The sequence below is a fragment of the Heterodontus francisci genome, chromosome 1 (genome assembly GCF_036365525.1).
Source record: "Heterodontus francisci isolate sHetFra1 chromosome 1, sHetFra1.hap1, whole genome shotgun sequence".
Taxonomy (NCBI): Eukaryota; Metazoa; Chordata; class Chondrichthyes; order Heterodontiformes; family Heterodontidae; genus Heterodontus; species Heterodontus francisci.
The window spans coordinates 42,697,258-42,720,131 of NC_090371.1; the positions used below are offsets into that span (position 1 = coordinate 42,697,258).

The following is a 22,874-nucleotide window of genomic DNA, read 5'->3' on the forward strand; positions in this document are numbered from 1 at the left end:
TATTGATTCCATACAGTTGCAATACTCATTCCAATTCACCAGCTGTTTTTATTTTGAGTGGCCCTGCTTGTATGCAGAGGTTTTGATACCATGCCAGCCAGTGTATTTCCTGTAAATCCTCCCAAAATATAGGGCTTGCTGCTAGACCAGTTGGACATTCACATATCCTTTGTGAATCACTCTATGCAATGCCCTTATTTCTACCAGGCATTCCTTTTTTCTTTCTATTAAATCTATGGTCAGCCTTCCATGGCAGTCATACCAAAGTGGGCACTGGTATGAAAGCTGGCTGTTCCAGCCACCTTTATTGATCAGACAGTGTGGACTGTTCCAGCTTGGGTTCCCCTCCATCTCCTTGGTAGAATTACATTTACCTCCAGCCTGGCTTGCATCTTCAAGGTATGGGTCAGATGCACTATTGGATCCTGAGATTTCCCTACCCTTTGGATTATTTTTTTGGTCCTTCCCTATTTCTCAACACACTGTTAGATGACTATCTCTGGCTGCTTAGCTGCATTTGTTTTTCCCCACAGATTTTGTTTCTTATCTCTGTCTCCCCTGGCTCTTTTTAGGGGCAGGGTCTCATCTCCTGTACTTTTCTGCCCCCTTTCTGCATTGTTCCTATTCTGCTTATCCTATTTTATCCTCCCAAAACATAATTAACTTCCTTAGCACTAGCTTCTGTCATGACTACACCTCTCATTGAACCCTGACATGGCTGTATTGGTAACAGGTTATGTGTAAACTATAAGATCTCTTCTCCATCAGTGGAGACTGTTGCCTGCTGGTTGATTCCAATCCAAACCACCAGCTGTTTCATTATAAACAGGCCACTTCTGGGTGTTCTCCCTGCATAATTTGTGCCATGTTCAGAGGAGAGGATTTCAGTTCATGGTCTTGTTACAGATCTGTTCAGATTTACCTAATTTGGCTGGGCCCTGCTGCTCTGTTCCAATTCAGCTGACTTTTAGACCTCGTAGGAACTGTCCCCTTTGACTGGAAATGCCAATGTCAATCCATTGTTAATACAATCACAGAATCTTGCAGCGCAGAAAGAGGCATTTGGCTGATTGGCTAATGTTTCAAAAGAACTGGCATAGATACAATTCGTTCCCCTGCTTTTCCCATACCCCTGCAATTTGTTCTCCACATATTTACCCATTTTCTGTTTCAAGGTTACTATTGAATCTGCTTCCACCACCCTTTCAGGGAGCGCATTCCAAGTCATAGTCCCTCTGAGAGGGAGACTGTGGCGTAGTAGTAATGCTACTGATCTAGTAATCCAGAGGTCCAGGTTAATGCTCTGGGGGAATGTGGGTTCAAATCTCCCCATAGCAGCCGGTGAAATTTAAATTCAAATAATTAATTTAAAAACCTGGAATTGAAAGCTAGTCTCAGTAATGTCATTTATTTGTTGTAAAAACACATCTGGTTCACGAATTAATTTCCTTTTTAGGGAAGGAAATCTGTGTCCTTACCTAGTTTGGCTGACGTGATTCCAAACCCACAGCAATGTGTTTGATTCTTAAATGGCTTGCTAAGCCATTCAGTTGTGAAGAGCAATTGGGGATGAGCAACAAATTCTGGCCTTGGCAGTGACGTCCCATGAAAGAATTTTTAAAAATAAATAAATAAAAAATAATCTTAAATCACTCCTTCCATAGCCACAAGCTTCTCTAACATATTGCTTAGTATTGTCCCAAGTTACTGTCTTTTGGGCATTCTTGATGTCTTCTGCTAGCCTAGTCAGAATAGTTTTATCCAGACTAAAAAGCAAACACCTTTCTCTTGGATTCATTAAAGCCTTGCATTGCAATGTTCAAGTACCTTTCTGCATCTCCTTCTGTCTGAGAATTCCTAAATCTTTTGCTTCCCTTAATTATGTTAGTATAAGCTTCATAATTCAACACTGGGTTTCCCCCAGCTACCAGTGTCATTTCTGTCTGCTGTACCAGGTACATTATACCTTGTCCTGTATTGCCACTACCTTCATTTTCTACCTTCTACCATTTATCTAACACATTCCCTCCTTCCACAGACCCTGCCATAGCACAAACAATATCTGTTGCTGTAGCTTGTACTGGAGCTGTTGGATTTCTTCCTTGCATGCTGAATGATCACCGTTCTCCAGTTCCTTGTGCTGCTCTTGCAGTACCCACTACACCTGAGATGGTTCCTGTAGTTGTCTGCATTGGTGTTGTAAATCAACTGCCTCTACTTCTAGTTAGCTGTATCCCTCTCCCTGCCCCCCTTATCAGGCCCCATGTGGGCACCACTAAATCTGTAGGTGGGTGAGCCCACACCTCCCCTTTGGTACTCTTAACTCAAGTTTGACCTGAACCTGTCCAGGTGGGGAAGATGGTCCCTCAACTCCATACAGCACAACGACACTTGATATTTTCTTGAGGTGCTGATTACTTTTTTCTGTTGAGACTTCCATTTTGAAGTGATGTGGTGTTTGCTTATGATTGCTGTAATGTATATTCCAACTATGCAATAGTTTTTTTTTTTAAAAGTGTCTCTTGTTTTTTGTTAGGTGTCTTTCCAGACTCCTGTAAGAGATCCTGTTACACGCAAAGTACTCAGTCCACACCTGACCAACAAATGGGATGATGATGCAGTACTTGAGGCTGGGAAAAATGAAGGGAAGAACACCGGCAGTCCAGGAAATCTTCATGTGACTGATGAAAAAGGGTAAGATAGTGCCTTGGGATATCTTGAGATGCAATTTGTATACCCTGTTTTTAACGTATGCTGATTTATTTCCCCTAACTGAGTTTGATCAGGTTTGGCTGATGGTGACAAAAAAAAACTCGCCCTGTTTTAATACTGTTATCATCCCATTTTAGGGTACAACTAATGTATTTTTCAGCTTTTTTTTTTGCATATTCTCTGGTGCTTTCCATCTGATTTATTGTCCTGTGGACATGCCTTTAAAATCCTGAGGCAAAATGACTTTTTGTCTAGTCTTATTATATTCTGCTTCAAGATTTTAGTCTGAATTTGGGTGGGTGGATTAATGACTGAAGTTGCATCTGCTTTTTTTTTTTTGATATCTCTTCCTCTGAATGCAAGAACCTGGTTTTAGTTTGGTCAAAGTGCATCTGATGCATTGTCTTTTTTAAAACTACACCCACCTGAGTAGTTGCTGTCAAATGAAATTGCAGAACATTCATTTATACTCCATATGTTGAATGAAAGCTACCTTTCCAAAGCCTCCTTGTACCAAGTTCACTCTTCCTCCCCTAACTGAACCAAATTAGCACCAGTTAGTTTTATTCAATGCTTCTGCATTTTGCGCACAGACCATTAACTGTTTTGTCTGTTCAGAATTTGATTTCAGTGTGAATTTTTTTTGTACATGTGGGCTGATGAGTTTTGTCATTGGTGAAGTTATTCACTGCTTTTGGTTAGATAGTGGTGCAATATTTGCCCAGTGACAATGAATGAAGAGATGTTTCCAAGTCAGAATGATACTTGAATAGAAAAGTACAGCAAGCATGAGATCACCACGTTCCCCTCCGAGTGGTCCATAGACTTGAGCACAAATTTAGGCTGACATTCCAGTGCAGTATAGAAAGAATGCTACACTGTTGGAGGTCTCATCTGCGAGATGAGACATTAATGCAAAGCCCGATCTTATCTTGCCAGTGGATGTGTAATATCCCATGGCACTATTTCAAAGAGCAGGGAGTTTGCTAGATGCGCTCACTAAATTTTATATCTGCTGCAAATAGACATGTTTTCAAAGCTTTTTGTCTTGCACTCATCAGGACAATCTCAAAGAATGCCAATGTAAGGGAAAACAACTTTATACTGTATGAGAAGAGGGTGCTGATTGGCAAGTGAACCCTGGTTGAGGTGTTATGGAGAATGCACCAGTTTAGTGACTGTTAACTGCAAAGTCTTTGAAATTTAAACCAGGCAGCTTGACTCTGATCAAGGCATTACCCTGAGGAATGAACCAACAAATGGCTACCACTTTTTTGTTTAGCTGAAACCGGTGCAATGTTTGTATGTGTTCTTTCTGTCTGCAAAGAACAATGCCTTGTGCATTAATATGTAGCTTCCAGAATGGGCAATCTCTATCTCCAACAAGAGAGAATCTAACCATCTCCCCTTGATATTCAATGGCATTATGATCACTGAATCCCCACTATCAACATCCTAGGGACTACCATTGACCAGAAACTGAACTGGAGTAGCCATATAAATACCATGGCTACAAGAGCAGATCAGACTAGGAATCTTGCAGTAAGTAACCCACCTCCTGTTTTCCACCCCCCCACCCCCCAAAAGCCTGTCCATCTACAAGACACAAGTCAGGAGTGTGATGGAATACTCTCCACTTGCCTGGATGGGTGCAGCTCCAACAACACTCAAGAAGCTCGACACCATCCAGGAAAAAGCAGCCTGCTTGATTGGCACTCCATCCACAAACCCATTCAATCAATCCCTTTGCCATTGATGCACAGTGGCAGCAGTGTGTACTGTCTGTAAGATGCACTACAGCAATGCACCAAGGTTCCTTCAACAGCACCTTCCAAACCAGTGATCTCTACCACCTAGAAGGACAAGGGCAGTAGTTGCATGGGAACACCACCACGTGCAAGTATCTCTCCCAGTCTCTCGCCATCCTAACTTGGAACTATATCGCTGTTCCTTCACTGTTGCTGGGTCAAAATCCTAGAACTCCCTTCCTAACAGCACTGTGGGTGTACCTGACCCTCATGGACTGCAGCAGTTCAAGCAGGCAGCTCACTACCACCTTCAAGAGCAATTATGGATGGGCAATAAATGCTGGCCTGGCCAGTGACGCCCACATCCCATGAATAAAATCAAATGTATCTTTTTTTTTTTTACCTGGATCAGCACCCACTAGGAAGTGGATTGGAAACTGCCCAAAGTTATTTCATTTAAGTTGCCTCATTTTTAATAGATTTATATTCTATTTTGGACTTGAATTATGTTCAAGTCCTGAGAACTGTTCTTTTGCTGAAGGCATTGACTGAGGTATGGTCCTGTGGTGTCTGTTGCCTTCTAGTACTTCAGCAGATTTTCATACATTTAAATTATGAAGAAAGCTCATGTAGGGGGTCTGGATAGCATCCCATGATCAAGCCCAACCTATCCCTTCAAACCTGCCAATGTTAATTTAGAGTAGGCAATTTTTCTGATCTGGCTGTCAAAGTTAGTTGTAGTGTTTCTACTGGCTCACTAAACATAGGCTGGGAGTTGAATGTGGGATGATATTTGTACTTAAGCAATCTGGTAAGATAGCTGAAGTACTTGAATTGCATGGTATCAACAAGTTTATGCTCCATGTAATCTGCTTCCCACCCTTCTAGCCCCCCTAAAATTCTATTTTCTCCCTTGTTTATCTGGATTCCCCTTGATGACTAGCACAGCTACATTTAAATTGCTCCTTGTAGAGTTCCATGTTCTAATTGAACAATAAATCATTGCATGTGTTACTTGGATACTTCAAAAATCATTTAACACTGAACCTAGAAAGCCATTAACTGGATTGTGGACCTGAGTTAAAGGCCTGATGAAGTCTGCAATTTAAACCTGGCCCAATTTTTTTTTCCCTGTGCCCAACCTGACCACTGGAATGAAGTTAATTATATTAAAGGGGTTGTGCTCTACCTTGGATGGAATCGCTCACTGCAGACCTTGCATTTGGACTCCGCATTGTTTCCCGTCTTGACTGTCACTGTCCAGCCCAAGCCCAAATGCCAGACCCGGAAGAGTGACCTGATTCTGATGTGTCTGGTACCAATAGTAAAGTTGCTCCAGTTTTTCCCAAAATCTGCACTTAAACATTTAATTACTTTTTCAATTATCTGAAAAGTTGCTGAACAGTCGCTTCATTTTATACTGCAGATATGTTCTGTTAAACTTTCTGCTCTAATTGCAGTAAGAAAGATTCTGGAGGTTCTTCTGACTTTCCTGGTTCTAATCTGGGACCTGAGAAACCAGGTAAGAATGCTTGGGTTTAAATTAGTAAATGACAGTAATATTTTAGTTAAATATAATTATCTATTTAAAATTGAATCTTTAATGTCAAAATGAATGCATTATTGCATAACCAAAACATCAGCATTATGCTGTTTTGATGTTGGCATAACAGTTGACATTTGCCTTTTTATGTAAAGTGTTTTTAAAAAAAAAAAAATTAACTATGAATTGTAAAGTTCTGTTTTCATTGCTACATCAACTTAGATCGGTGTTTTCATTTATTGAACACTTGCTATGGAATCCAGGGCATATGGCAAAAGGAACACAATTGTCTTGTGATTTGTAAAACTATAAAGATTAGTATCTCAATGGTTAATAAGATCATTAAATCTGAGCCGGAATGGGCCATTGAGCCCCTTGAGCCTCTTCTACCATTCAATGATCATGGCTGATTTTGGTTGTGGTTTTAACTCTGCTTTCATGCCTGCCTCTTTCCACCTTTGCTTTCTCCCCCACCCCCCAACATAACCTTGACTCCTGTGTACATCAAAAATCTGTAACTCAGCCTTGAATATGTTCAATGACCTAGTCTCCACTCTTTGGGGAAAAGAATTCCAAAGATTAATGGCCCTCAAAGAAATTCCTTATCTCCATAAAGTACAGAAGGAGGTCTTTCGACCAGTTGTGTCTGTGTCGGCTCTCTGCAAGCAACTCTGCTACCCTTTTCCCTGTAGCCTTGCAGATTTTCTCTACAGGTGTTTTACCTAATTCCTGTTTTGAAAGCGATGATTGAATCTGTGTCCATCTCACACTTGGGTAGTACATTCCAGACCCTAATTGCTTGCTGCATAAAAGATTTTCCTTGTGTTGTAGTTAGTTCTTTGCCAATTGCCTTAAATCAGTGTCCTCCATTTCTCAACTCCCAGCAATGGGAGTATTTTCTGTCTACTCTTGTCTAGAACTCATATTTTTGAGCACCTAGTAAATCATTTTCTCAATCTTTCTCTCTATGGAGAATGAGCTACTACTTCAACCTATTCATGTAACTGAACTTCCTCATTCCAGGAACCCACTCCCAATTTTTTTTTTTCTGCATCCTCTCATGCCTTCTAATCCTTTAGTCTCATCCCAAGCTATTCTAATGATGGCCATGAAACCATTCAGTTTTTTAAAAAAAAACCATCTGGTCCTTTTAGGGAAGGAAATCTGGCCTACATGTGACTCCAGACCCACAGCAATGTGGTTGACTCTTAAATGCACTTGAAATGGCCTACCTAGCCACTCAGTTGTTTCTAACTGCTACAAAGGCGATAGGAATGAAACCAGACAGACCACCCGGCATCGACTTCTTCTTCTTTTGGGCCTCCTTATCTCGAGAGACAATGGATACGCGCCTGGAGGTGGTCAGTGGTTTGTATGGAGTGACCTCTCCATGGCGCATGCCTGGGCAAATTTATGGAGGTTGAGAGTTGCCCAGTCGTCAAAACCCTCCTCTCGGCCTTTCTGGTGGGGTCCAAAGGAGTGCAGGACACGACGTTTGGCACCAGTATGGCTGCAGGAACTGCCGGAAACATGCCAAAGGTGACACATGACCGCCTACGGGGTTCCGCTCCGGATTTTCTGTTAGGGTTTACTCCCTTAGCCTTGGTCTCTCCTGAGACGCCCACAAGGCAGTGGTCTTTCTGTTGGTATTCTATGTGGACATTTTGGACTGATACAGAAGTGGAAGTGCGCTTGTGCTCCTGATATAAACACAGAAATTACTTAAGCAGTAATCAATTCAACCATGGTGCCTACATTACATCAATAGAGATTTACAAGCCATCCTCACACAGCCCATTATTCCTAATGACTTTGCACCGACTACACACTGGAAATGACAATGGCAGTCCCAGCCCTGTTGACCCTACAGAGTCCTCCTTACTAACATCTGGGGGCTTGTGCTAAAGTTGGGAGAGCTGTCTCAGACTAGTCCAGCAACAGCCTGACCTAGTCATGCTCACCAAATCATGCCTTAGACCATATCCCAGACAGTGCCATCACCAGTTATGTCCTGTCTCACTCACTGACAGGACAGACCTAGCAGAGCTGATGGCACAGTGGTATACAGCCCTGGAAGTCTGCCACATTGAATCCAGACACCATGAAGTCTCATGGCATTAGGTCAAACATGGGCATGGAAACCTCCTGTTGATTACCACCTACTGCTCCCCATCCACCCCCCACTGATGAATCAGTACTCCTCCATGTTGAACAGCACTGAGGGTGGCAAGGGTGCAGAATGTACTCTAGGTGATTTAGTTTTAGAGATACAGCACTGAAACAGGCCCTTCGGCCCACCGAGTCTGTGCCAACCATTAACCACCCATTTATACTTCTTTCTTCTTCTTTTGGGCCTCCTTATCTCGAGAGACAATGGATACGCGCCTGGAGGTGGTCAGTGGTTCAACTATGGAGTGACCTCTCCATGGCGCATGCCTGGGCAAATTTATGGAGGTTGAGAGTTGCCCAGATTCCTACCACATCCTCACCTGTCCCTATATTCCCCTACCACCTACCTATACTAGGGGCAATTTATAATGGCCAATTTACCTATCAACCTGTAAGTCTTTTGGCTGTGGGAGGAAACCGGAGCACCCGGAGGAAATTCACGCAGACACGGAGAACTTGCAAACTCCACACAGGCAGTACCCAGAATTGAACCTGGGTCGCTGGAGCTGTGGTGCTAACCACTGCGCCACTGCCGCCCCTGGGTGGGAGGACTTCAATGTCCATCACCAAGAGTAGCTCAGTAGCACCACTACTGACCAAGCTAGCTGAGTCCTAAAGGACATAGCTGCTAGACTGGGTCTGCGGCAGGTGGTGAGGGAACCAATGAGGGGAAAAATATACTTTACCTGGTCCACCCAATCTACCTGCCACAGATGCATCTCTCCATGATAGTATTAGGAGTGACCACCGCACAGTCCTTGTGGAGACTAGGTCCTGCCTTCACATTTGAGAATACCCTCCATTGTGTTGTGTGGCAAAACCACCATGCTAAATGGGATAGATTTTGAACAGATCTAACAATGCAAAGCTGGGCATCCATGAGGCACAATGGGCCATCAACAGCAACAGAATTGTAATCAACCATAATCTGTAATCTCAGCCCAGCATATCCCCACTCTACCACCCCCATCAAGCTGGGGGACTGACCCTGGCTCAATGAAGAGGTGCAGGAGGGCATGCCAGAGCAGCACCAGGCATACCTCCATGAGATGCCAATCTGGTGAAGCTGCAACCCATGACTACTTGCATGCCAATCTGTGTAAGTAGCATGCAATAGACTTGGCCAAGTAATCCCATAATCAACCAATTAGTTCCAAGCTCTGCAGTCCTGCCACATCCAGTCGTGAATGGTGGTGGACAATTAAACAACTAACTGGAGGTGGCTCCACAAATATCCCCATCCTCAATGATGGAGGAGCCCAGCACATCGGTGCAAAAGATGAGGCTGAAGCATTTTCAACAATCTTCAGCCAGAAGTGCTGAGTTGTTCCATTTCTACCTCCTCTGAAGTCCCCAGAATCAGAAGCCAGTCTTTAGCCAATTCGATTCACTCAGTGTGATATCAAGAAACAACTGAAGGCACTGGATACTGCAAAGGCTATGGGGCCATGACAACATTCTGGCAATGGTACTGAAGACCTGTGCTCCAGAACTTGCGGTGTCTCTAGCCAAGCTGTTCCAAGACAGCTACAACACTGGCATCTACCTGGCAATGTGGAAAATTGCCCAGGTACGTCCTGTACAAAAAGCAGGACAAATCCAACTCGGCCAATTACTGCCCCATCAGCCTACTCTCGATCATCAGTAAAGTGATGGAAGGTGTTGTTGACCATGCTATCAAGTGACACTTGCTTAGCAATAACCTGCTCAGTCTGGGTTCTGCTAGGGCCACTCAGCCCCAGACCTCACTACACCCTTGGTTCAAACATGGAAAAAGAGCTGAACTCCAGAGGTGAGGTGAGAGTGACTGCCTGCACTTGACATCAAGGCAGCATTTGACTGAGTATGGCATCAAGGAGCCAGAGCAAATTTGGAGGTGGATATAGAGCAAGAGGGAGAGAAAAACTCCGTTAGTTGGAGTCATACCTATCGCAAAGGAAGATGGTTGTGGTTGTTGGAAGTCAATTATCTCGGCTTCAGGACATCACTGCAGGAGTTCCTCAAGGTAGTGTCCTAGGCCCAGCCATCTTCTGAAGGAAGGTCATTGATGAAGCAGCTGAAGGTCAGAAGTGGGGATGTTTGATTGCAGTGTGCAATCAATGTTCAACACCATTTGTGACTTCTCGGGTACTGATACAGTCTGTGTAGAAATGCAACAAGACCTGGACAATATCCAGGCTTGGGCTGCTGAGTAGCAAGTAACATTCACCAAGTGCCAGGATCTCCAACAAGAGAGGATCTAACCATCTCCCCTTGACATTCAATGGCATTACGATCACTGAATCCCCTGCTATCAACATCCTGGGGCTTATCATTGACCAGAAACTGAACTGGCGAAGCTATATAAATACTGTGGCTGCAAGAGCAAGTCAGAGGCTAGGAATCCTGTAGCGAGTAACTCTCTTCCTGATTCCCCATCTACAAGGCACAAGTCAGGAGTGTGATAGAATACTCTCCACTTGCCTGGATAGGTGAAGCTCCAACAACGTCCAAGAAGCTTGACCGCATCCAGGCCAAAGCAGCCTGCTTGATTGGCACCCCATCTCCAAACATTCACTCCCTCCACCACTGACAGTGGCAGCAGTGTGTACCATTTACAAGATGCACTGCAGTGAAGTACCAAGGTTTCTTAAACGGCACCTTCCAAACCTGTGACTTCTACCACCTGGAATAACAAGGGCAGCAGATGCATGAGGACACCACCTGCAAGTTCCCCTGCAAGCCGCACATCATCCTGACTTGGAACTATATTGCCGTTCATTCACTGTCTCTAGGTCAAAATCCTGGAACTCTGTTCCTAACAGCACTGTAGGTGCACTTACCCCACATGGACTGCAGTGGTTCAAGAAGGCAACTCACCACCTTGAGGACAATTGGGGATGGGCAGTAAATGCTGGCCTAATCAGTGATGCCTATATCCCATGAACAAAAGTGCTGCCACTGTCCCTTTTTTATTCCATGCACTTCAGCCTTGCTACCAAACTGAAGTGGCACTTCATCAAATGCTGTTTGGAAGTCCAGATATACACCACATCAACTGCATTACCCTCATCAGCCCTCTGTTACCTCATCAAAAATCTCAAGATAGTAAACACTTTGCCTTTAACAGATCCTTAACTAATCCACATTTGTCCAAATGACACTGTCCCACATTATCATTGTAGGACAGGGGGCATTCTGAAGGGGGAGGGTGAACGGCCTGAGGTTGTGGTACACATTGGTACCAGCAACCTAGACAGGAAGAGTGACTAGGTCCTGCAGGGGGAGTTTAGGCAGTTAGGTAGAAAGTTAAGACAGGACCTCTAGGGTTGTAATCTCTGGATTACTCCCTGTGCCACTTGCCAGTGAGGTTAGAAATGGGAAGATAGTGCAGCTAAACATGTGGCTGAACAGCTGGTGTAGCTGGGAGGGTTTCAGATAGCTGGATCATTGGGATCTCTTCAGGGACAGGTTGGACCTGTACAAGAAGGAGGGTTGCATCTGAACTGGAGGGGCACTAATATCCTGGCTGAGGTTTGCTAGTGTCACTTGGGAGGGTTTAAACTAGTGTCGCAGGGGGTGGGAACCAGAGCAGTAGGACAGCAGGTGAAATAAGTGAGGGGAACTAGTAAATAAGGCCAGTAAGAGGAAGAGCAGGCAGGGTGGTGTTGCTGAGCACAGCAGGACTGGTAGTCTGAAGTGCATTTGTTGCAATTTAAAAAAAAAAAAAGAAATTCTTTCATGGGATGTGGGCGTCGCAGGCCAGGTCAGCATTTATTGCCCATCCCTAATTGCCCTTGAACCACTGCAGTCCATTTGGACTTCGTAGCAGTTAGATACAACTGAGTGGCTTGCTAGGCCATTTCAGAGGGCATGTAAGAGTCAACCACATTGCTGTGGATCTGGAGTCACATGTAGGCCAGACCAGGTAGGGACAGCAGATTTCCTCCCCTAAAGGACATTAGTGAACCAGATGGGTTTTTACAACAATCGACCATGGTTTCATGGCCATTAGACTAGCTTTAAATTCCAGATTTATTAATTGAATTCAAATTCCACCTTCTGCTGTGGTGGGGCTTGAACACATGTCCCCAGAGCAATACCTGGGGCTCTGGGTTGCTAGTCCAGTGACAATGTCAATAAAAACAAAATGACAGTACCAATACGCCACTGTCTCCCCCTTCAATGCAAGAAGTATAACAGATGAGGCAGATTAATTTAGAGCTTGGATTAGTACTTGGAACTATGATGTTGCTATTACCGAGACTTGGTTGAGGGATGGACAGGATTGGCAGCTAAATGTTCCGGGTTTAGAAGCTTCAGGCGGGATAGAGGGGGATGTAAAAGGGGAGGGGGATATGGTCTCCGGAGATGCAGAAGGTTTTGGTTTGGACAGGCATCCAGATCGGCGCAGGCTTGAAGGGCTGAATGGCCTGTTCCTGTGCTGTACTGTTCTTTGTTTTGTTCTAGAAGCTTTTCCACCACTAAGGTTAAACCTGAGGTCTCTAGTTGCTGGGTTTATCCTTATACCCTTTGGCAGCATCCCATATCCAGAGGATTGCAAGATTTAAAGCCAGTGCCTTCACAATTTCCTCCCACACTTCCCTCAGCATTCTCTGTCTCCCTTCTGGTCCTGGTGACTTATCAACTTTACGTATAGCCAGCATTTCCAATACCTATCAATTGTTTGCCCATACAGTATCTTGACTACCTCCTTTTTCACTCTGACTTTGGCAGTATCTTCCTTGGTAAAGACAGATGCAAAGAACTTGTTACCTTATCTGTGCTCTCTCCCTCCATGCCTAGATCCCTGTTTTGGTCCCTAATCAGCCCCACCCTCAACTAGATTTTTACTCAAGACTTTTGGATTTTTTTTTTTTTTGTTGGCTGCCTGTCTCTTCTCATACAATCCCTTTGCCTCGCTTCTCACTTCCCTACTGAACTTGCTATATTCAGCCTGTTTCTCACTTGTATTATCAACTAGAGATCGTCATACATCCTCTTTTTTTTTTCTGCTTCATATTACTCACACTCGACAGTACCAGAGCCATCTATCTCCTTTTTTTAAGGTGGTCTATTGTTTCATTAGTTTTGCATGTCAATCTTTGATTCCAGTTTACCTGAGATGGATTTCTTTTCTGTTTTACTATAATCCATGCTTAAAATTGCTTAATCCTTGTTTGGATCTTGGAACAAAGTAAAACTGTTGGGTTAATTCATAGGTTTTTTTCTGAACAATTGGATGTAGCACAGTGGTTGACTTTTTAAAAATTTGTCATTTATCTGCTGTTGTCAGAGGCTAAACAAACTACTGCCAATGATGTTGGTCTTGGGGATGAGGAACAGAGTTCATCTAAAGGAACATATACACTTGATTTTGATATGCTTGATGCCATTAACCCTTTCCAGGGTATGTCAAAAATCTTAAATTCCCCAGCAGAGAAAATGACTGACACAGAGCTTGATTGTCTGGATCAATGTACCAAGATTTCATCAGTGAATGATCAAACATTGCCTCAGAAAACTATACAAATGTCAAAAGCCACTCCCTCCAACAGCAGTGCAGACCATAGCATAAATGCATCAGCCGATGTCTCTTCACAGGTGGAAAGTCAAAGCAACAATGTTGAACAGGACTGTGAAGTGATCATATCACAGACATCATGCAACTGTGAGGAAGATGGTCTTGAGAAGATTGATCCTTGCACAAGTCAGATAAAAATGCACACTTCACAACTTCCCCCAAAAGACACTTTCGATTCCAATATTGACTCTATCAACCCATTCCAAATGGGAGGGTTAAAACTACAGAATACACCACCTGAACAGGATCCGTCATCTCTGAACATGACAGAGGTTGACTTAGTGCAACCAGTGAGGTTGGAGATTGATTTCACCAATGGTAATGTTGAAAGTAAGAAGCCCCCACTGAAAAAGTTGGGGAAAAGACCTGGCAGTCAGTTGCGGCTTAAAAAGCCAGGTATAACTACAGACAAAATTGTATGCAGCAAATTGGAAAAGCAGACAAAGGAAGCTGTAAGTCTGAATGAGAAGACTGATCCAGATGATGCTTTCATCCCAAAGATGGAGTACAACATTGAGTGGGACAAACTGGATGACCCAAATTTTAATCCTTTTGGTGGAAGCTCTAAAATTGGTAATTCTCCTAGTTCAGCTAAATTGCTAGCAGGCACTTCTGATCTACAGTGTAAACAAGATACAGTAGAAAATGTTGAGCCTATTGCAAAGGAAATGGGTGAGGTGCCGAAGCCAGCAAGCATTGAGACAGTCAGCACAAATGCAGTTCCTACTGAGGCTCTAAAGCAACCTTCTAAAAAGTGAGTAGATCAACCTAATCTCTACAGATTTAAGTAGAAATATTTTCCTGAATGCTCCCTCCCTCCCCAAACTGAATGAATCTAGTTTTCAGGCATGCACATTTAAATTGGATTCTAGAACAATAAATGAGTATAAAATATTGCAGCTGAAATTATAACTTGTATTTATTATCTACAACAGGCTACATGCTAGCATTCTGTGCCGTTAAGGGTTGTGGGTCAGAATTTTTTTTTAAAAAAAAAAGCTTTTTAAACACATTCTGCAATATTGTAAAGTTGACATTTTCCATGGCCTTGCACCAATTAGTGCTGTAATCTGGAAAGAAATGGTTACTTTGTCTCATTGATATGGTCAAAACACTTGTAGTACGTGTACAGAAGTATGCTTTAACAGATGCTCTTCAAGCTTTCTCGTGTCATTAAATCTACTTTCTTAAAGTCTGTCCCTCTGCATGCTCTGTAAATTGGTGTCCAATCCTAAACTGCACTACTGCATTGTCCTTCCCCTGCCCCCCCCGCCCCTCAATTGAAATTCCCCATCTCCACTAGTGCTCAAGGTTTGAGATATTGGAAATGGAGAAGACCAATGCATCCTATATGGCTTCAGAAGATTTTGACCTTTGTGATTTATGTAGTGAACCTGCTCTTCTGGATTTGGCCTTGCCTGCAGATTTGCAGCAATTACTAAAACAGCCCCTTTGGGGCAGTAGGTTTTGAACACCTTGTCCATTTTAAATTTAGATCTTTGAAAAGATAACAATTGCTGTCTGATTAACATCTAGTGAGTTCTGTAGAATTCTATTAAATACTGACTCAAATATAGCCCTATTCCTCTTTTTTTTTAGTTTTAAAAAAGGATTTGAGCAGCAGGTACACAAGAACCCTGGCTACCATATATTGCTTTTCCTTACTGGTCACTGGGTCAGAATTCTGGATCTTTCTACTGAGCAGCACTGTGGGAATGCCCTCACCACAGACTGCTATGGTACCAGAACCAACTCCACATTGGCCTTGCCAGTGGTACCTATAGCCCCAAAATAAATTAAAACAAATCTATTTTTAAAATTGACATTCTGCACTATTAGTGTGCATTATGGAACTAGAGTAAGGAGCATTTGACCTAATTTTAGTTGACCTGCAGGAATATGACTTGTAAACATGCTGTAGTTGGAATGTCTTTTGAATGCTCTTTGCAATTTTTGTGTTTACATTTATTCTCCAATATACACTGGCTTTGCCACTACCAACCACCACCATGGTTTTTAATTGGCAATGATCCTGAATAAGATGGTCAACATTTAGAATAGCACCTGAAAAAGTAAGGTTTCAGCCTCCACCTCCCCCTCTCCTGTCTGAGTCTTGCACTAGTTGTCTTTTTTGCTACCAGTTTGGAAATGTTAACATTTAAATTGTGAAATTCTCTTTGGATAGAGGGGGTGAATTTCCAGCAATTCAAATGAACCTCCTGCTTTGGGGAGCCTCCTAATCCCTGTCCCAGGATTGAACCATCACCATGCAAACTGTCCCATGAGTCCCAAATATAAAGTAGGTTTAAATTTGGTGGTTGTGGCCTTTCATGATGGAAACTCTTTGCTCTGCATGATCGACCCGCCTTCAAATGGCTCGGAATGCATATTGTCCATCTGACTGCTCACTGCCTCTGGCCCAGTACACCTACTCAGCATCTATGTTCCAACACTCTGCTCCCCACCTGAAGATAAAGATAGAGACTGCATCGAGAGATATTGCTTTCCCTGTGACTCTGCCCCATAATGCTTAGATCACCTTGTGTTGTAGATATAACTTGTGATGCCTTCTGTCTTTTTCATCCCAAAAATTTAAATCTGCAATTTTGGGTATTTTTTTTTCTCTGATTTTTGCTTTGACTCTTAATTTAATTTAATTTTTTTTTTTTGTATTGATCTCAATATTCACAGGAACACATGTAAAGTTAAACCCATGATGGAGGTTGCAGCAGTTCCTTTATTGCAGGTGGGTAAAATGATTTCTGAATCTCTGACACTAATCTGGTCCACAACTTTAATGCATTTCAATCCTTGAAGCTGTAAAATGTTTGAGCAAGATTTGTACTCCTGCAAATGTTAGTTCTGGATAGATCTTGCTTGTATACAAATTTCAATGGGCATAAGAAATGAGCCTGAAGTTACTTAATTTTTTTTTGACTAGCTTGTCGTACATAATTCCTTCAGAATTGCACATCTAAAATGTTTAACTGCAGAAATGTGTATGATGTACAAGTTGAAGACTTGAACTCCTGGCTTGATGGAGCAGGATGCTGTGACAATTAACAATTCATGATTATAGACTACCTTGCTTTTGGTGTCTCCTTAGCTAATCCAAAACATCAGAAGCAAAGACTTCTAGCACCCCTACATCTCCAACAGCTTGGGGTCCTATCCCTTTTTTATTGATCTTTGAGACACTATCTGCTGGTAGTGTCTCAATTTCCATATGTATGTTGAATAAACCTGCCCTTGTGTACAACAATCATATGTTATCATAAGCAGTTTTACAAGTTGCGGATGATTCCAAACTTTGTTTCAATCTAACAAGAAAAATCAAACTATTTTGTTTGCCTCAGTCACATCTTCAACCTTACTTGTTCAAACAGAACCAGACAGTATGCAATGACTTTTTTCATCAAGCTGATCTTAACTACCACTTCCTTACCCCCACCCCCCCCCCCCCCCCCCCGTGAGCACATGCTCTCTCCTCTGCAGTATTGCCTGTCCGCACCCCACCACTGTTGAAACTTTGTCCCCATTTTGTCAAAAACTTGACTGCTCCATACTTTCTTCACTGGTATCATGACCTCCATCCTATTTAAAACTGAAATTTTTATCCAGCTTTGCTTGCTTCCTTTCCATACACTAGTTTCCTGACCCTCATGGGTTTAGTTTGCACAGCCTGTGACCCAGTCCTAATTTAGTCTTGTGCATTTTTCCAATCCTGCTGCACCTCCATTAGGTTATCAAAAATTAAACTGTTTTTCTACTTTTTGGAGTGATAGCTTCTGGTAAATAAGATGGAACTTTTCTCACTGGATTTAGTGAATGAGCAAGTTGTGGCAGAGTATCTTTTTTTTTCCTCCATCACCGCCCCCATAGAAGTCTTGGGGACAAACTTGTATTTAAACTGATCAAATTTTAAGACAGCTTAATTATTGAGTTTAAATTTTGCCAGTTGGGCTGTAGAAATGAGCAGTGCCAAAGAGCTTATTGAGTAACATGGTTACTGAAGACTATTTGTCACATGACTTTGCAAAAGTTCATTCGCTTGTAGGATCCAATTCCTTCTGCTGGAAATGTCACTGAGACCAGGCGGGTATCCAGTTTTGACCAGACAATTGCTGACACCAGAGTACAATCAACTAGTGATGCAGAAACACTGCATGTGATTGACCTTGACTTTCCCATGCAAGGATCCTCTGCATTCCTTAATGCTATTATTGAAGGTGAAGCTGAAGAATTCAGGCCTGCTGACCAAAGTAAGATTGATTTTTACTTGGCTTTTCTTAACTTCTGTCAATTAAATCCTACTGAAGTCTAGTTCTTGACTCCTGTTGAATTTTATTTTACTGCAATCATTTGGCATCTTCAATCTCTAATCCAGGTGTTGTCCAGTTTTCGCTCGTGCTGTCCAGCTAGCCGCATCAGTGGTATGCAAATCATCAGTCCTGATTTGGCTTGCAGGAGCAGGTGACGGGTGCTTCAGATCCAGGCATAGTAATGTTATGAAATGTTAGTTCAAGCAAAGCAGGAAAACCCTTTTTTTTTCAAGTGCAAGCAGAGTTGTATTAGTGTACAGTGTAAAGTTTAAAATCTTTTGAAGAGAATCTAAGTTTTGGGGTGTCTATTCAAACTCTGCCATTGAAACTACCTAAACTGAACCAAAGGCTTTTTACTTCTGCAAATGCTTGTAAAACCTATTCCTCAAAGCTCTTCATTTTCCATTTTAAATGTAGTGATTACTGCATCCACATGCATATATCAACAATTTGGATGTGGGAACCAAATGCAGTATTTCCAAGTTCATGGATGACACAACTAGGTGGGAATGTGTGAGGAAGATGCAAAGTGGCTTCAAGGGGATTTGGAAAGACTTGGGGATTGGGCAAGAATGTGGCAGATGGAATATAATGTGGAAAAATGTGAGGTTATCCTCTTTGGTAGGAGGAATAGATGTGCAGAGTATTTTTTTAATGGTAAGAGATTAGAAGGTGTAGATGTACAAAGGGACCTGGGTGTCCTTATCAATAAGTCACTGAAAGCTAGCATGCAGGTGCAGCAAGCAAGAAGGCTAATGCTATGTTGGCCTTTATCACAAGAGGATTTGACTACTAGAGTAGTGCAGTTTTGCTTCAGTTGTATAGAATCTTGGTTAGACTGCACCTGGAGTACTGTGCAGTTTTGGTCCCCTTACCTTAGGAAGGATATTATTGCCATAGAGGGAGTTCAATGAAGGTTCAGCAGACTTGTTCCCAGGATGGTGGGACTCTCCTATGAAGAGAGACTGGAGAAACTGCCTGTATTCTCCAGAGTTTCAAAGAATGAGAGGTGACCTCATTGAAACCTCCAATATTGAAAAGGATAGACAGGGTAGATGCAGCTAAGATGTGTGCCCCTGGTTGGTGAGTCTGGAACCAGGGGGCACAATTTCAAAATAAGGGGGGAAGCCACTTCGGACAAAGATGAGGAGAAATTTCTTTACTTGGAGGGTTGTGAATCTTTGGAATTCTCTGCCCCAGAGGGCTGTGGAAGCTCAGTCATTGAGTATGTTAAAGTAGAGATTGACAAATTTCCAAATACAACTGACATCAGGGTCTGTGAGGATAGTGTGGGGGGGAAGGCATTGAAGTGGATGACCAGCCATGATTTGTATTGAATGGTGGAACAGGCTCAATGGGCTGAATGGCCTACTCCTGCTCCTATGTTCCGATCCTTGAGCTGATTTTCCCCACCCCTACCCTGTTACTAGTGGCCTATGCTTGTGTAGTACAGCCCTCTTCCTGCACCCCACCTAGTTTGTTCTTGCAGAAATCTCCAACTGACTATCCTGATTCAAACTCTGGTCTCTTGGGAATCTAGTCCTCTAATAATTTATAGTCTGCTTTGCTTTGTGATTTGATACTATTATCTTAATCAAATACTCAATTCTGATTCTTTATAATGTAAGAACCTTAACTGATTTGATTCATATTTGATGGCTAGAGTTATGGTGACTATTAGAGATATCCATACCCAGCAAGGAAGTTGACTCCTTCACCATGATGGCGAGAGAAATACTGGTTAGGATAATGTGTTTGTAAAGTTAGATTTCTAAGTGGAAAGGCTTTAGGTGAATTTGCAGATTGCTAAGTTAGTAATCCCTCCACATTTATAGTGCACACATTAATTCAAACATTTGATCCTTCAGTGAATCAGTAAATGCATTTTTGCAGAAAATATTTTGAACCATTTTTATTTATTGGCATCTCTAGCAAGGCCAGGATTTTAGTGTGCATCTCTTGCCCTGAGAAAGTGGTAGTGTGCAGCCTCAATTTATTCTTTGCAGTTTAATACAACTGAGTAACTTACTAGGTCACCTCAAAGAGCAGTTCACTCAGATTGAAATTGCATACCTAGGCCAGACAAGCTAAGAATGGCAGTGAACCAGTTGGGCTTTTATGACTATCTGAACTTCGTGGTCGCTTTTACTGATGCCATTTTTTTTATTAAGATTTTCTTTAAGCTTTGTTCAAATTCTCAAACTGCTATGGTGGGATTGAATTTACATTCTCTTGGTCATTAGTCCAGTGACATAACAGCTTTTCCATTTGTTGCTGCAAGGAGGTGTTTCCACATGTTTGCTGTGCAGATTAGACGATCCTTTTAAACACTTGTAATTTTGATCTGTTCCAGTTCCAGCATTTAATCAACCAATAGAAATTGATTACCTGGAACAGTTTGGACACTCTTTAGTAAGTATGAATACTGTTTAAGATTTCATGACTTGATTCAATTTTGTCAGTTGTATACACTGATTACAGAGCAGGTGTAGATATCAATGAAATCGCTATGTAAAGTTATTTACCTGAACAGTAAACCAGCATTTCATGTCTCTGGGCAGATGAGTGTCTGTCCTTGGTCTAAAGCTGTTTTTTAAAAAAAAAACTGCATGTAGTGTTTCTGCTTAAGCTCGATTAGTTGTGATTCTGACCACTTTGAGTTCAAGAGTTACATTCTTCTGTGAACTAAAACAGCTGAGCTTGACTTCTGGAAGATTTCTACCCATTTAGAAATGCAGTACTTCTGACCATTGCTGTTTTAGTTTCAACCATTTACTATGTTGTATCCAGTTGTAAATTTATTTCAGACAAATGGGAGAATTACTATGGGTGTGTGAAATTGCTGTTTGCTCATAACACCATTCATTAAAGTAATAACACTTAAGCCCCACTCCCCTAAAATGCTTCTATCAAACTTGGTGTTCCCTTCTGATCTAGACAAGTCTACGTGACTTTCTTGGTTGTTTTTTAGAATGCCAGTGGTACAACCTGCAAACCGGGAATTCAAGGTCACTTCCTCCCTCCTAACAACTGAATAAAATATCGGCAGCTGATTAACTGTTCACTTGACTGCTGTTGGGCGACTCTATAAACTCAGTATAATAGTGGCACAGCACACTGGTGCTCCAGCATTTGGCAGAATGGTCCCAAATGGGGAGGCACTTGCATAGTGGTAATGTCACTAGACTAGTAATCCAGAGCCCAGGCTAATGCTCTAGGGACTTGGGTTCGAATCCCACCCAGCAGATCGTGAATTTTTAAAATTCAATTAATAAATCTGGAATTAAAAGGTAGTCTAATCATGACCATGAAACCATTATCTATTTGTTGTAAAAGCCCATCTGGTTCACTAATGTCTTTTTTTTCGGGAAGGAAATCTGCTGTCCTTACCTGGTCTGGCCTACATGTGACTCCAGACCCACAACAATGTGGTTGACTCTTAAAATGCTCTCTGAAGTGGCCTAGCAAGCAACTCAGTTCAAGGGCAATTGGGGATGGGCCATAAATGCTGGCCTAGCCAGCAACACCCACATCCCACATAACAAATTTAAAAAAAAAAAAAGTGCATTTCTGATGCCTTTTTAATTTGACGTTTTTGTTTTGCCTTGCATTTTAGGGTGACATTGCCTTATTTCCATACTTGTTCCCTTCACCTTTTAAGCATGAAACACATCCAGGGCAATGTTGGTGCTTGCTTAAGAATAAACCTCTTCTACCAAAATCAAACACTGAGCTGAAATTCTAATCTAATTTTCTTTACAGTTCCATGCTTCTGCTTTGAGAAAGCAATCTCTATACCTGAAGTTTGATCCTCTTTTGAGGGAAAGTCCTGTTAAGTCAACTTTGAATAAACCTAGTTTGACTAACCCGACAGCTAATAGGTAAAGCAATTGTTCAATTTCTCTATTACTTGTATCTGGTCATGCATATACAGTGTTCTTGTAATTAACTTTGTAGTTAGTGGTTTTGAATTTGGCTGAAATCCCAGATGGGAGAGAATCAAAAGTTAATATAATTTCAAAATTTTTAAACTAATTTTGGTCCACAGCTCAGTCTTGTGTAGCATGCAGTGTTTCATTAGTATAATGTCAGATATTAAAGGGATTGAGGGATAGACCAAATAATTATAGGCCAGTCAATCTAACCTCCGTATCGAGCAAATTATTGGAATCAGTTGAGATAGGGCAAACTCACCGTAGGCATGGATTAATCAAAGATAATCAGCCTTGATTTAAGGGAAGGTCATGTCTGACTAATTTGATTGAATTTTTTGGGGAAGTAACTGGGAGGATTGATGAGGGTAATGCAGTTGATGTGGTCTGTATGGATTTTAGCAAGGCTTTTGACAAGGTCCACATGGCAGACTTCTTTAAAAATAAAAGCCCATGGGATCCAGGGACAAGGGAATGTAGCAAGCTGGATACAAGATTGGATCAGTGCAAGAAACTAAGGGTAATTAACCTTGCAGCTGGAAGACTGTTTCCCAGTGGGGTTCCACAGGACTCTGTGCTAGGTCTCCAGCTTTTTGTGTTGTATATTAATTATTTGAACATAAATGTAGGGGGCATAATCAATTTTTGTCATCGACAAACTTCTTGCGAGGAGGATAGCTGTAGACTGCAGGAAGATATTAATGGATAGTCAAGTGGGTGGAAAAGTGGCAAATGGAATTTAACCCTGTGAAGTGATACATTTGGAGGTCAAACAAGGCAAAAAAAATACCCAATAAATGGGGGGCTACTGAAGTGGGAGACCTGGGAGTGTATGTCTACAGATCCCTGAAGGTAGCAAGTCTGGTTGTTTTTTTTTTAAAAAAA

General features: G+C 42.1%; 1 protein-coding gene across 3 annotated transcripts in view; it reads left to right on the top strand.

Moving 5' to 3' along the window:
- Positions 1-22,874, top strand: part of tacc3 (transforming, acidic coiled-coil containing protein 3) — an 84,368-nt gene that overhangs the window by 37,747 nt on the left and 23,747 nt on the right. For all 3 annotated transcript variants that reach the window (XM_068029667.1, XM_068029672.1, XM_068029681.1), the window contains exons 3-9: positions 2,537-2,694; positions 5,921-5,982; positions 13,448-14,489; positions 16,427-16,481; positions 17,793-17,997; positions 20,411-20,469; positions 21,820-21,938. In XM_068029667.1, the coding sequence (XP_067885768.1) occupies positions 2,537-2,694; positions 5,921-5,982; positions 13,448-14,489; positions 16,427-16,481; positions 17,793-17,997; positions 20,411-20,469; positions 21,820-21,938 (1,700 nt within the window). The remainder of the gene's footprint in view (positions 1-2,536; positions 2,695-5,920; positions 5,983-13,447; positions 14,490-16,426; positions 16,482-17,792; positions 17,998-20,410; positions 20,470-21,819; positions 21,939-22,874) is intronic.